The sequence below is a fragment of the Lynx rufus genome, unplaced genomic scaffold (genome assembly GCF_022079265.1).
Source record: "Lynx rufus isolate CCGP_SWC_20201006 ecotype Redwood Valley unplaced genomic scaffold, mLynRuf1.p SCAF_9, whole genome shotgun sequence".
Taxonomy (NCBI): domain Eukaryota; kingdom Metazoa; phylum Chordata; class Mammalia; order Carnivora; family Felidae; genus Lynx; species Lynx rufus.
The window spans coordinates 56,450,212-56,465,633 of NW_025814897.1; the positions used below are offsets into that span (position 1 = coordinate 56,450,212).

The 15,422-nt window shown below is 34.9% G+C and overlaps 1 protein-coding gene across 2 annotated transcripts in view; it reads right to left on the minus strand.

Annotated features, from left to right (window-relative positions):
• UVRAG (UV radiation resistance associated) overlaps positions 1 to 15,422 on the minus strand; it is a 295,530-nt gene that overhangs the window by 156,672 nt on the left and 123,436 nt on the right. For both annotated transcript variants that reach the window (XM_047071234.1, XM_047071233.1), the window contains exon 7: positions 7,504 to 7,609. In XM_047071234.1, the coding sequence (XP_046927190.1) occupies positions 7,504 to 7,609 (106 nt within the window). The remainder of the gene's footprint in view (positions 1 to 7,503; positions 7,610 to 15,422) is intronic.

Consider the following 15,422-nt stretch of genomic DNA (forward strand, 5'->3'; position numbering starts at 1 on the left):
TCGTGAGTTCAAGCCCCATGTCGGGCTACGGTACTGACAGCTCGGAGCCTGGAGCCTGCTTCAGACTCTGTGTCTCCTTCTCTCTCTGCCCCTCCCTCACTCATGGTCTGTCTCTGTCTCAAAAATAAAAAAATGTTTAAAAAAAATTTTTTTTAAATAAAAAATCGATATTCTTCAGAAGAAAGTAACAAAATCCAGAGAATCCACAAAATTATATTCACATTGTCCAGGATAATATGTAGTATTACCCCATATATGAACAGCCAGGAAAATAGGACTCACTCTCCAGGGAAAAGACAACCCACATGTGGCAACCCTGAGATGACCCAGATGTTAGAATTATCATACAAAGACTTTAAAGCCACTATTAAAAATATGCTGAGTGAGAAAAAGTAAAATATCCTTACAATGAATCAACAGATATGAAATCTCAGCCAAGTACTACAAAAGGAAAATACTCTCACAATGAATAAAAAGATATAAAATCTCAGCAGAGCACTAGAAAATATTAAAAATATTAAAAGCAAGGACTTCTGCTTCTAGCCAAGATGGAATAGGAAAAATAAATAGTGCTCAACTAATTTTACCAGGCTACCATAATCCTAATACCAATCTGATAAAGTAATTTAAAACATTGTGCTCCAGTATCCCTAATAAATATAGCAAAAAAACCCTTAAATTATTTCCAGATCAAATCTATCAAGACACAAAAAAAGAGTATATACTGTAACCAATTCAGAATTATTCCAGAAATGTAATGTTAAACATCTGAAATTAAAGTATGCAGAATTAAGGAGAAAAATCACACGGTCATTTCAATAGATGCAGAAAAAGCATCTGACAATATTCAACATCCATTCATGATAAAAACTCTCAGAAACTGGGAGTAGGAGGGAACTTCCTAACACCAATAAAGGGCATTACGACCATTATGTTTAATTAAGAAAGGATGACTCATTTCCCCCTACGATCGGGAACAAGGATTTCCCCTTGCATCACCTTTATTCAATATTGTACTGTACATTCTAGCTATTGAAATAAGTCACAAAAAATAAATAATAAAAAGCACATAAAGCAGTCCAAGTTTGCAGGTATGAGTGTTTACATAGAAAATCCCAATAAATACACAAAATAACTACAAGAACTAAAAAATTAGTATAACAAGGCTATAAGATACTAGGTTAATAAATTAAAAGGAACTATATTTTTTATACTAGCAACAAACAGATGAGAAACAAAAATTCAAAAACAATTCCATTTGCAAGAATGCACCCCCCAAACTCCCATAAAATACGTAGGAACAGCTCTAACAAAAGATGTCCAAAATCTCTCAAGATATTGAAAGAATTAAAGAAAAATCTAAATGAAAGAAATATATGCCCTGTTCATGGAGTGGAGAACCTGGTGTTGCTAAGATGGCAATTCTCCACAAATTGATCTACAAATCTTTATCAAAATTGCAACAGGACCTTTTTTTTTTTTTGTAGAAATGGACAAATTGATCCTTGAATCACTTGGAAATACAAAGAACCTAGAAAACCCACAGGAATTTTGATAACAAGAACAAAGTTGGAGGACTTACCACATATGGTTTTAAAACAAGGGATCTATAATAGTAGAATTTGATATTGGTGAAAGGTAGACATACAGATCAGTGGAGCAAACAGAAAATCCAGAAATAGATGAACACATATTTAGTCAATTGACTTTAGAAAGACATTTCAAAACAATTAAATTAGTAAAGAAAAGATTCTTCAACAAATGATGGTAAATCAGCTGCATATTCATATAGAAAAAAATTACCGCACTTATTAACTCATACAAAAAAACTAGTTTGAAATGGATCATAGGTCTAAATGTCAAGCCCAAAACTACAAAACTTCTAGGGAAAAAAAAAAAAAACACTAAAGAAATTTATACGATTTTAGGTTAGTCCAAGATTCCCTATAAAGAAAACAAAAAGCCCTACCGATAAAATAACATTAAAAAACACACTGTATTTCACTAAACTTATAAATTTTTGCTCTTTAGAAAGCATCATTAAGAACATGAAAAGGCAAGCCACAGAATGTAAGAAAATATTCCCAACATGCATATCAAAAAAAGGACTTGTATCCAAAAAAAAGAAAAATACAAACACACATGCAAAAGTATACATATACACACACTCTCTCCCCCGCCCTCTTCCTCCTTCTCTGTTCCCCTCTCCTCTCTCAAACCTTAACACAAGAAGACAGAAATCCCATTAAAAAATAAGGGGAAAAAACATGAAACTACTTTACATGTATACTAAGAGTGAAAAAATAAGGAAATAAATTACAGATAATAGGAGCTAGGTTTCTCACTAACAGAAATAAAGATACTACAAATAAACAAACTGAGGTAGAAGAATGAACTCTGTGCTGTTAGAGTTGAATGTATCAATATGAAGTCATGTTTGGTTTAATACACATACAGATACTTGTGTATACCAGCTCTGTCCTCTGCGAGGACCTAGAAGCAGTTACAACCCAGTAGCCACAAGCATACCCAGTACCCAGATCTTGTTTCTAAATACCATTATCTAACGGAAGGAACAGGACTCCTTGCAAAAATGGCTCATTCAGGGTTGAAACAGGAGAAAGACAAGATGAGCCTGGATCATATAGTGCCAGAAATTTTAAAAGTGCTTTAAAAAGCACACAAATAAAAAAGAGAGTCGTGTCAAAAGGACATAGGAGCCAACCTGAAAGAGCTCTCAATGTCACAAGGTGAGCAAGAAAATAAATAACACAGTATCTGATTATAACCTAAAGTATAAGATAAATATATAAAAGTCCATACTGATGAATAAATAAATAAATAGGGCAGGACAAATCTTCCCCACAAAGAATTCTAAATAACATATGTAGGCAGTCTTCCCTCAGAAGGTGGAGTCTAAGTCCCCTCTACTGGGGTGTAGGCTGGACGTAGTATCTTGCTTTCAAAAAATTAAGAGTATGGAAACAATACTCCAAAGGAGAGTATAGTGGATAAACCTAGGGAACACCACCTTAAGCAAGTAGTGATTAAGGTAAACATCAACAGGGATTAGTAATGGCGATTTAAATGCAGGAAGGAATGAGAAACTGTCATAGATCAGAGAAGCCTAGGAAGACAATGTGGTATCCTGGGCTGGATACTGGGACAGTGAATCCAGGCTAATCATGGCAAAACAACAGACAAACCCCAATCACAGGATATTCTATAAAATACTTGTCTAGTTTTCCTCAAAACTGTCAAAGTCATTAAAAACAATGAAAGTCTGAGAAATTTTCACAACCAAGAAGAGTCTAAGGAAGCAGGACTACTAAATGTAATATGGTTTTCTTCATGGGATTCTGGGACAGAAAAGAACATTAGGTAAAAATTAAGGAAATTTGAAGAAAGCATGGATTTTAGTTAATGCTGATTTATCAGTATAGGTTCATTAATTATAATAAATGTATCATTAAGGTAAAATGTTAATAACAGGAGAAACTGGCTGTAGGGTATACACTTTGTACTGTCTTTGTCATAATTCTATAAATCTACTACTGCTATAAAATAAAGTCTAGTTATTTTTTTAAAAAGACATTAGTGGAAACACTGGTGAAACCTGAATAAAGCCCACAGTTAATGGTAACATATCAATGTTAGCTTCTTAGTTTGATGTTGTACAATGTTAAATGTAACATGGTTATAGAAGAGGTTAATATTAGGGGAAACTGGATGAAAGTTATATGGAAACATTCTGAACTATCTTTGCAAATTTTCTGCAAATATAAATAGTTTATTTTTTTATGGGCAAAAATACTTAAACTTACACTTCCTAAAGAATACACAAGTGACCAATAAAGATATGAAAAATGTCTACCATAGAAATGCGTTACAAACTAAGAAAACACTATACACCCTCAAGAACAGCTAAAATTAAAGAGAATAACCTCTTAGATGAAATAGACAAATCCTTGAAAAATGTAAGCTACTAAACTGAAGCTCACCCAAGAAGGAGATAACTTCAGTAACCCACAAATATGAAAGAACTAAATTCCTAGTTCAAAACACACAAAGAAAATTCCATGTCCAGATAGCTTCACTGGTAAATTCTACCATACACTTAAAAAATAATTCCAATTCTACACCTATTCTTCCAGAAAACAGAAGAAAAAGCACCTCCCAACTCACTGGGTTGTAGCCAACATCACCCTGACAACAAAACCAGACAAAGAGATTCTAAGAAAACAAACTAAGACCAGATCAATATCCTTAATGAAGGGAGACGCAAAAATCCTTTAAATATTTTAGCAAATTGAATCTGGCAATACATATAAAAAATATTTCCTCATGAACAAGAGGGGCTTTCCCCAGGAATGCAAAGTTGGATTAACATTCAAACATCAATGTATTCCACCACCATGATATGAGAAAACAGAAAAACAAAAATACAATTATCAATGGATATAGGAAAGGCAGTTGACAAAATCCAAAACATATGAGCAAAGTTCAAGATGACAAGAGCAGAAATTTCATAAGAAACAAATGTCAAAAAGATATGTTGGCCATTGATGTAGTTTGAGAAGATGCTAAATCTTTTAAAAGCCATCAAGTATGAACTCAAGTTCTTATAACAGAGAAAGTTACACTTGATCTTACAAAGTACTCTGATTTCTTTTTTTTACTGTTTTTTTAACATTTATTTATTTTTGAAAGACAGAGAGAGACAGAGCACTAGTGGGGGAGGGGCAGAGAGAAAGAGGGAGACACAGAATCTGAAGCAGGTTCCAGGCTCTGTCTGAAGCAGGTTCCAGGCTCTGAACTGTCAGCACAGAGCCCGATGAGGGGCGCAAACCCACAAACCGTGAGGTCATGACCTGAGCCGAGGTCGGATGCTTAACCGAATGAGCCACCCAAGGGCCCCCAAAGTAATCTGATTTCTTTCAGCATCAAATACGCCTTCTGACTGACTATACTTAGGCTAAAATTAAAGTCAATTCTTAAAAATTGAAACTGTCTGGGTTGGAGTATGATGACCTTGGGGATTTAGAAAGGGAATGAGGAAAAAAGGTAACAGTAAAGTTTCTAATTTGCTACAGGTGAATCTCAAAGCAGAAAATTAACAAGTACATGGCATTACTGCCCGAAAGAAGGCAAGTAAACCAAAATTTGCCTCTACTTGTGAAATGATTATGGGACAGTTGCTTCCTGTCTTCAGGCCTCATTCTCCATCCTGTAATATGGAGGAGAGTATGCTTGCTCACAAAAAAGAAAGAAAGAAAATTTTCAGGCCCAGAATGGTGTCACTCAGATCGAGTTCCCAAACTGGTACTTACTATGAAATCTAACTGCATTTCAACCTCCTCTAGAAATGGCCAGCTAGGAATTTTTCAGTCTTTGCCAATGAGTCTGACCCTTAGGCCCTCTGTATCCCCACAAAAAAGATGAGGCAATCTGCATGATAAGACACTTGGCTTTTCCCCCAAGGAGGCAGGCCTTGCCTGGAACAATCCTCTTCTTTTGCTAATAACTTTCTCGCCCCACCCTCCTTCTATAAAAACCTTCCATTTTGTACAATTTAACTTGCTAGATAAGGTATTGCCCAATTGATTCCCGTGTCATTTGAAAAAGCCACATAGAAATTCAAATTTTCTTGGCTGAATTTTGTTATTTAACATGCTAGATTCATTCCTAAATTCAATATTTATTGAGCACTTACTATGTGTCAAACACTTTTCTAGACATGGTGAATACAGCAGTGAAGAAAAACAGACAAAAATCCCTACCCTCATAGAGTTTGGAGAGACAAAGTACATATGCAAAGTATATAGCATGTTAAAGGGTAATAATAGGAGAAAAATAAAATGGGGAAGGGGGTTGAGTGTGCTGAGGAAGGTTGGCTTTAGTGGGGTTATACAGGAAGTAGATGATTTCTAGGTTCACTTTTAGTTCAAAAATCAATGATTCTCTTCTATGTTGACCAGGCAGCGTAAAAACACAAAGTGAACCTCTGAACCTGACCTCTTTAAACTCACACATTCTATCACCTTGCTCTATGTGTCACCACTTATATTTTAGAAAAATAGGATTAAACATACATTTTTTCATACTGAGACAAAACATATGCTGTCATTTAATGGAATAAGTAATTTCCCAGTCTTGCCTTGGGGAGACGAAAATAAAGAAAGAAAGAAAAAAACCCTAGCAATTTCTCCTCAGACAAAGGTTCTAAAAATGTGGCATTTCTGTACACTACAGAAAGGATTAAAATTATCTGTTTTTTTCTCCTTTTCCAATATGTTTGTGGTCTGGAATTTCTTCCTTGACTGAGCCTAAGTTAAAACAAGACGTGGTTTAACAGCTTCTCCAAAATGGAAGATTTTCCATAGGCAAGAAAAGTCATATGAATAAATATTACTACTATAGTTATTGCAGCTGCCATATTTTGTGTGCCTGCTATGTGCCAGGTACAGCACTAGTCATTTTATATATTAGGTTGAATTACATGAAACTGCCATTTATAGGTCAAAATCAGCAATTTCGTATAGTTTAAATACAGTATCATCCATTAACTTCAAAGTCCATGAGAGAGGAGGTCCATGTAAGTGGTTAATTGCATCGCTTTTCTATAGTTCATCTATTAAACTATTATCTTGGGCAAATCTTCAAGATGATATGGAACTTTTGTTTGGAGATAAAAAGGTCTTTTCCTAAGTTGATACGCTATAAATGACAACTGGAAGATACTGCCTCTCTGTGAAAATGAGTTAGTAAAAACAAAACAAAACAAAAAAACAACTCAAAGTGTTTTAGTTAGGACTTAATTTGAGCACAGATATCATCAAAAGCTGTCCATAGCCATGGGGTTTCATTTCGAGAAAAGTTCAATTTATTAGTTATACCCACTATTCTGCTCAAAGAGAGAATCTTTATTCAAAAATTAGTATTTTTAAAAATAATTAATTTAGAAAAGAGTCTAGAGCAACCCCAAATTACACTAATATCTTGAATCTGTCCATTTGGGTTGGAATTTCTATTTCTTTGGAAATGCCTCGTCAAAGGAATCTTTCCCCAAAGAGAACACTGTCCATAAACCAGCCTATTAAGTTTACTCCAAATAATTTTAAGTTCATCTTTTAAGCAGAGATTAGTCCCTAAAGGTTTTTGTTTTTTCTTTTGGCAGCTATTTCCCATTCACTATAGTCTGTGTCTAGAGTTCACATTAGTAAGACATTAATAAAATAGCTTTTAATTATTTTCTAAGTAATTGTATGTCATCTAAAGTTTCATCTAGCAGAAAAGGCAGGTCCTTTTTTTTTTTGCATGTTCCATTAAGAGATGGGAAAGTGTTTTCCAATATTTAAATGCCAACATAAGTCTCAGTGAAACATTAAAAGAAAAAATACCTAAATAAAGCTTTTTGGAAAAAAATTAATTAACACAAGAAGAATATGATGATCACATTTAGCAATCAAGGAGTCTAAACAATAAATATATATAAAAACCTACCAACTCATTGCTTGTAGATGTGAGTCTTAGCTTTTCTTCAATTTCCTTTCCAATTTTCTGAACAGTTACCTGAGTCTGTTTAATCGCACACTGGGCTCTGTGAAGCCTAGAAATAAAAGTTAGAGAAAAATTCAAGTGAGTTAACTATAAACTCTCAACACAGAGACATAAATGGAACAAACAAGAGACATTAATGGAACAAAATGAGGACAAACCTTCCAGGATAAACAGAATTAGTAATGAACTCAAACTGATCATTTCATAATTCCCTAGCATACCTGTAATGAAATAACAGGAATTACAATGTGCCCTTAAAACACCCTTTCAGGGCATCTAGGTGGCTCAGTCAGTTAAACATCCAACTCTTAATTTCAGCTCAGGTCATGATCTCATGGTTCAGGAGATCAAGCCCCAAGTCTGTGCTGTCAGCATGGAGCCCACTTGGGATTCTCCCTCTCCTTCTCTCTCCCCCTCTCTCCCTGTCCCTTCCCCACTTGCATGCACACGGAGGAATAATACAATAAGTAAAGAAACTTAAAAAAAAAAAAAAACACCCTTTCTATGCCTGCCTGCCTCTGATATATTGAGAGTTAAAATGGTGAACTCACAGGAATCTGGAAGACACCTTAGAGAGAAAATAATCTGGTTGAATCCCATCATGTTAAAAATGTGAAAACTGACGCCCAAGGAAATTAAGTGGATTGCTAAAGTCACCAGGAGAACATCAATGATGACAAACCTGAATATTACTTATGGGTATCCACAAAGAAAAAAAGAATTAACAATAATCCCAGTTAAAAAGACTAATTTAAAGCAGCAGCCACTTTGAAACAAGGAACATTGAAAAAAATCAGAAACTATTTTTCTTTTTTGCTTCCATTATGGGTTTGTGTTTTTCTTTGTCTCTTGGTCTTCAAATATAGCTTATATATTTCTTATACACATACATATTAAAAATGGTCAAACTGTATTTTTAGATGACATGATTTTCATATAGAGAATCATTAGAAATCTACAAAACAACTACTAGAACTAATAAGGTCACAGGATACAAGGTCAACATACAAAAAAATTCAGTGATATTTCTATTTATGGGTCAATAGTTTCACAATCACAATCACAATCTCAACAGGCTTTGGTTCTTTGGAAGAAATTAAGAAGCGTATTGATACCATAATCTATACAGAAAAACAAAGAATCTAGAAGAGATAAACCAAGATAAACTTAAAAAAATAAAACTATATAATCAAAACAATATGCTACCAGCATAAGGATCAAAAAATAGATCAATGGAACAGCATAAAGATTATATATAAAGATATAGAGCTACACATATATGGCCAATTGATTTTAGACAAAGGAATCCAGGCAAATCAACGGAGAAAAGAAATTTTTTAAAGCAAATGGTGCTGGAACATTGGACAAACATAGGGGGAAAAATTAATTTCATTCCCTACCTCACAGCACATTCAAAAGATTAATTCAAGGAGAGCATAGTAAACATAAAAACTAAAATCATAAAACTTGTAGAAGAAACATAGAGAATCTCTTACAACCTTAGAAGAGGTAAAGATTTCATAGATAAGGCATGAAAAGCACTAACCATAAAATTAAAAATAGATAAATTGGACTTCACAATAATAAAAAATGTCTGTTTGTCTAAAGATGCCATTAAGAAATGATAAGCAGTCCACAGAGTGAGAGAAAATACTTGCAAAACATCTATCTGACCAAGGACTGCGTCTGGAGTACATAAAAAACTCTTATAAATCAGTCACAAAGAGACAATCCAGTTAAAAATGGGCAAAAAAGTAAAATGCTTCACAAAAGGTGATACAAGAGTGGCCAAAAAGTACAAGAAAAGGTATTCAACATCTTAGTCATCATAAAAATGCAAATTAAAATCACAACGAGATACATTCCACATCTATTAGAATAGCTAAAATTAAAATGAACATTGGGGCGCCTGGGTGGCTCAGTCGGTTAGGTGTCCAACTTCAGCTCAGGTCATGATCTCACCCTGCACTGGGCTCTGTGCTGACAGCCCATAGCCTGGAGCCTGCTTGGGATTCTGTGTCTCCCTCTCTCTCTGCCCCTTCCCCACTCATGCTCTTTGTATCTTTCTCAAAAATAAATAAACGCTAAAAAAAATTTAAATGACAACATCTATTACTAACAAGGATGTGGAGCAACTGGAACTTGCATCCATTGCTGGCAAAGTGTAAAAGAGTACTATCATTTGGAAAATAGTTTCTAATAAAGTTTAACAGCCATCTAACCTATGGCCCAGTATTTCTACTCCTAAGCATTTACTCAAGAAATATAAAAACGTATGTCTACACAATGATTTGTATAAGAATATTCATAGAAAACAATGCAAATGTCCATCAAACAGGAGAATCAATTAACAAATTGAGGTATAATCATGAAATTCCACTCATCAATAAAAAGGAACACACCATTGATATATACACAACAATATGAAAGAATGTCAACAATGATGTTGAGTGAAAAAGCCAGTAACAAAAAGTATACTGTATGACTCCATTTATACATAGTTCAAGAACAGGTAAAAGCAATCCATAGTGACAGAAATCAAGAGTCGCTGGTTGTCCATGTGGGGTGGAATTGACTGGTAGAGAACGGGGGTGGGGGTGGGGCAAAGTAACTTTCTGAGGTGATGGAAATATCCTATATATCTTTACTGGGATGAGGGTACACAGTTATACATGGAATTTAAACTTAAGATCTACACATTTTACTGTATGCAAGTTTTACCTCAGTTTTTAAAAATTACTCAACAATCCCAATCTGAAAGATATCCTATATACAAGGTTAATTTCATTAGGGATTTGATGGCATCAATACCTCTGCCAACATTATGATGATGATGACACTATGCACTAAAAATATTCATGACATATTTTGCACTTTCAGAAACTGCCTGACAGTTATTGAGGATTTCTTAGGTCATCTAAAGGAGCAACTCTTATTAGTGCTAGGTTGCTAATAAGATCGGTTATACAAGCAACTTCCTCAAAGCTCCTCCAATAGAGGTTATATTCCATCCTATTGCCTCTTGCTCTGGGAGTGTATGTGTATACACTCTTTTGATAGTAATACTCTCTTACAAAGTTTGCTCTAAAGAAATTTAAAAGCAAGGAAAGGCCCTTTGTAATGCGGTCCCAGCAAACATCTGCAGCATTATTTCCTGATATTCCTTACCTTGCGAGCTCAGTTCCAACAAAACCAAACCACCGACAATTCCCTAAACACACCATACCATTTCTTGTTTGTAACTTTGAGTGAGCTGATCTATCCGCCTGTAAGTCTTCCCTACCTCTTAACAGATAAGGACAGTCTTGAGTCCATTAAAGAGGCAGCTCGAACACAACCTCTTCTTCAAAGACCTTTCTGAACTATTCCAGACAGGTACAGGCACTCCTTTCTATAGAAATCTGCAGCATCATGTATATAAATACCACTAACAAAGATTACAGAACTATATTTTATAGCAACTGTTTATTTCCTTATTAGATCTTTCGGGGAGCGGGGGGGGGGGGGGGACCTCTCATTTTCAAATACATTCCCAGTGCTTAGCACAGGATGTGGCACAAAGGAGGCACTCAGTATATATTTGCGAACTGAACAGCAACTAACTCCTGAATATAAAAGCTCAGTCCTTAAAATGTGATTATTTTTACTGATATCAGTGGTGGATTGAGAGATTAAGGTGATAGTTTTCTGTATTTAAAATTTTTTAATATTATATTCAAAACAAAAATCAAATAAAGACCACTCACTTAGGTAAGGAAATGTGCAATTTTTACTAAAAATGTTATCAGAATTCTGATAATAATAGGCATTATCAATTCAGAGCAGAAATCAACAAAATAGCCTGTTACTTTAAAAGGGGGAAAACGCTGCCTGAAACTCACTGGTACTATGCAAACAACCTTGTCAAATGGTAAAGACTTTAAAAATAAAAATGATTCATGACCATAATTAATGTATGACTTCAACTATTTGGCTCTCACTGCCCCAGACGCTTTCTGATCTTACCTTAGGGGCTTAAAACACACAGACAGAGTCACATTTCCTCCAATCTTCAGTGTTATCCAAATAGACTTTCAGAGCCCCTGCTACATCAAGACAGAGCTAATAATGTCCCCCCTTTCAAATCCAACAGAAGAACAAAAGTTTGATGTGTTTAGGCTTTTAAACATAATGTGGGGCATCCTGATTCCCCTGGGGGTGAGGAGATGAAGGACTGACAAGAAAAGAAACAACTGCTTTACTTCCAAACCAGCTAGCCAGTTTCAGAGGAATGCATCTTGATTTTGCAAACTATGAAATAATACTATAAAGACCGAAATACATATCATCTGGTCATCTGGTGACAGGTCAATACCAACACTAATACTGCCAAGCTGAAATAAATTATCACAGGTATGAGGAGGAGGGACTAAGTAACTATCTGATAGGTATTCTAGTTAGAGCAAATAAACGCATCCCTATTAATATGCTTTGAGACAACAGTAAGATTGAAACTGGGCTTTAAAATAATGTTTTGGGGTTAGATAGTGTTGTGAATGTAAAAATCTACTGAATGAAAGGCATTATAACAAATAAATAATAAATACCGAGACCACAACAACCAAAATATTAACAATCATTTCAGTAAAGGAGAAGTTAGGAGACCATTTTTGTTTACTTAGTGTTGATCATATCACATCTGAAATGCTGCATTCCATTTTAAGGTGAAGAAGGACCAATTAGAACACCTAGAAAGGCAGCATAGTTCCCTTGGCCTGCATGAAGAGACACAAAGGGCAAAGGAAATATAAGAAAAGACAGGAATCTATTGAGAGACACAGACATTATCGTTGATGGCTTTGCATTCCATATGAAAGAGCGCCGATTATTTTTCTGAGGGTAGTGGGAAACAAAGTTTTAAGCTGGAAAAGATTTAACTACATTTGCACTTTAGAAAGATCTTTCTTCCTGTAATAAGGTAAATGGGACACAGAAACAAGGCTGGAAACAGGAAGGCTAGTGTGTGGTTATTACAGCCTTCCTAGGAAAAGTTTAGGCATCTTTCTAAATTAAAATAGTAACAGGAGGTATAGTGTAGACGTGAAAAGTGAGAAAGAAGGAGTAATAAAAAATGATGCCTGAAAACAAATTACCAACATCAAGAATACCAGCAAAGACATCACTAGATCTTATAGACATTCAAAGGAGAATTAATGGAAATTATGAGCAAATGCCAATAAATACGAAAACTTAGATGACGTAGTCAAATTGCTTTAAAAAAATCACAAGTTTACAAAACAAATAAATTAGAAAAACTGAATTGCCATTATCAATTAAAGAAACTAAGCTTGTAATTAAAACCACTCTCAAGTAGAAAGCTCTAGGTTCAGATGGCTTCACTGGGGTTATACAATGGGTTTTGTTTTGTTTTGTTTTTTGTTTTGCTTTGCTTTGCTTTGTTTTTTGGAGACAGAGAGAGCGGGAGAGAGAGCGAATCCCAAGCAGGCTCCACAGGCAGTGCTGAGCCCAATGTGGGGCTTGAATTCATGAACCATGAGATCATGACTTGAGCCAAAACCAAGAGTCGGATGCTTACCCGACTGAGCTACCCAGGCACCAACGCCCCCCCCACCCGTGCTATACTGGTTTTAACAAAATCTTTCAAAGAAGAAGAAACACTTTTCAATTTATTTTATGAGGCCAGTATAACCCTCATACCAAAACATGACAAGAAGATGACAAGAAGAGAAAATTACAGACAAAACTCACACATGAACATAACTGAAAAAAATCATTAACAAAAAGTTAGCAAATCCACTCTAGCAATGTATGAAAAGGGTAAGACACATCTTGATTGTATAGGTTTATCTGAAGAGTACAAGGTTAGTTTACCATTTGAAAACCAACAGTGGCAAAAATAATGAAGAAAAATCATATGGCTATCTCAGAAGATGCCCCCCAAAAAGCACTTGATACAATTCAATACCTGTTAATGATTAAAAACAAAAAAAACCTTCAACAAACTAAGGAAAAAAGAGAGTTTTCTCTGGTGAAGAATTTATTTAAAAAATCTACAGCTAATGCAAAAATGGAACTTACACAAAAAACATCTAAGCTAATGTTATACTTAAGAACAGGACCAAGGAGAGATACCCGCTTTTCACCACTCTAATTCAACACTGTAATCAAGGTCCAAACCATTGCAATAAGGCAATGTAAAAAATCATAAATATAGGAAAGGAAGAAGCAAAAACGTCTCTTCATGGATGCAATAATTGTACACATATAAAAAGCCAAAGAATCTATAATTAAACATAATTTTAGCAAGATTGCAAGATTCCAGGTTAATATACAAAAATTTAATGGTATTTTTAATATCATTATCAACAAATAACTAGGTAAGTCTAATGGAAGATGTGAAAGACCCATGCACTGAAAACTGTAAAACACTCCTGAGAAAAACACCTAACTAATGGAGACATATAACAATCACACGGGTTACAAGACTCAGTATTGTTAGTCTCCCCTAAATTAATCTATAGAGTCAATGCAATCCCAACCAAAGCCTTGCAGTCTTTTTTTTTTTCAACTGACAAGGTGATTTTAAAATTGATCCAGAAATATAAAAATCCTAGGACAGTCAAGAAAGTGTTGGAAAAAGAAACAAAGTTGGAGCTTACACTACCAGATTTTATGACCTCTCACAAAGCTCTAGTTTATAAAGCAGTAGTATTGTAGAAGTCTAAACAAACAGATCAATGAACTAGAATTCAGATTACAGAAATTGACCCATTATATAAAATCAATTTACTTTTTTTTAGATGATGATCAGCATTTTTATTTATTTTTTAATTTTTTAATGTTTATTTATTTTTGAGAGAGATAGAGACAGAATGCGAGTGGGTTGGGGCAGAGAGAGAGGGAGGCACAGAATCTGAAGCAGGCTCCAGGCTCCTAGCTGTCAGCACAGAGTCTGACGCGGGGCTCGAATTCACAAGCTGTGAGATCATGACCTGAGCTGAAGTCGGAGGCTCAACCGACTGAGCCACCCAGGTGCCCCAGCATTTTTATCAATTTACTTTTTGATTAGGGAAAGACAAGCTTTGTCAACAAATGACACTGAAATAATTGGATAGCGACACAGAAAAACTAAACCTCAATCTCTACCTCACATCATACACAAAAGTGAAATTGATATAGAGCAAAGACTAAATGTAAAACCTCGAACTATAAAGATTCTAGAATAACATGTAGAAAAATATATTCATGACCTTGGTTTAGGCAAAGATTTCCTAAACAGGAAACAAAAGGCACTATCCATAAAATAAAAACCTAATATATTTTAGCAAAATTTGAAACTTCTACTCTTTACCAGGCGTTGTTGAGAAAATGAAAAATCAAGACACAGAGTAGCAAAAAAAATGTTCTATAGATAGATACATAGATATAGACATAGATATAGATACAAACATACAGATATAGAGATCTATCTGACCAAGGACTTGTATCCATAATACACAAAAAATTCCTACAAATCAACAATAAAAAAAACAAACAACCCAATAAATATTATCAAAATATTTGAACAAACACTTCACAAAGGGTGTAAGAATGGCCAATAAACATGAAATGGTGTTTCACTAGTCATCATGGAATTAAAAATTAAAATTAAAATCGGGGTGCCTGGGTGGCTCAGTTGGTTGGGCATCTGACTCTTGATTTTGGCTCAGGTCATGTACCCAGGTCATGGGATCGAGCGCCACATCAGGCTCTGCACTGAGCATGGGACCTGCTTGGGATATTCTCTCTCTCTCTCTCTCCCCCTTCTGTTTGCACTCTCTCTCTAAATTAAAATAAAATTTAAATAAAAAACTGATATGCCA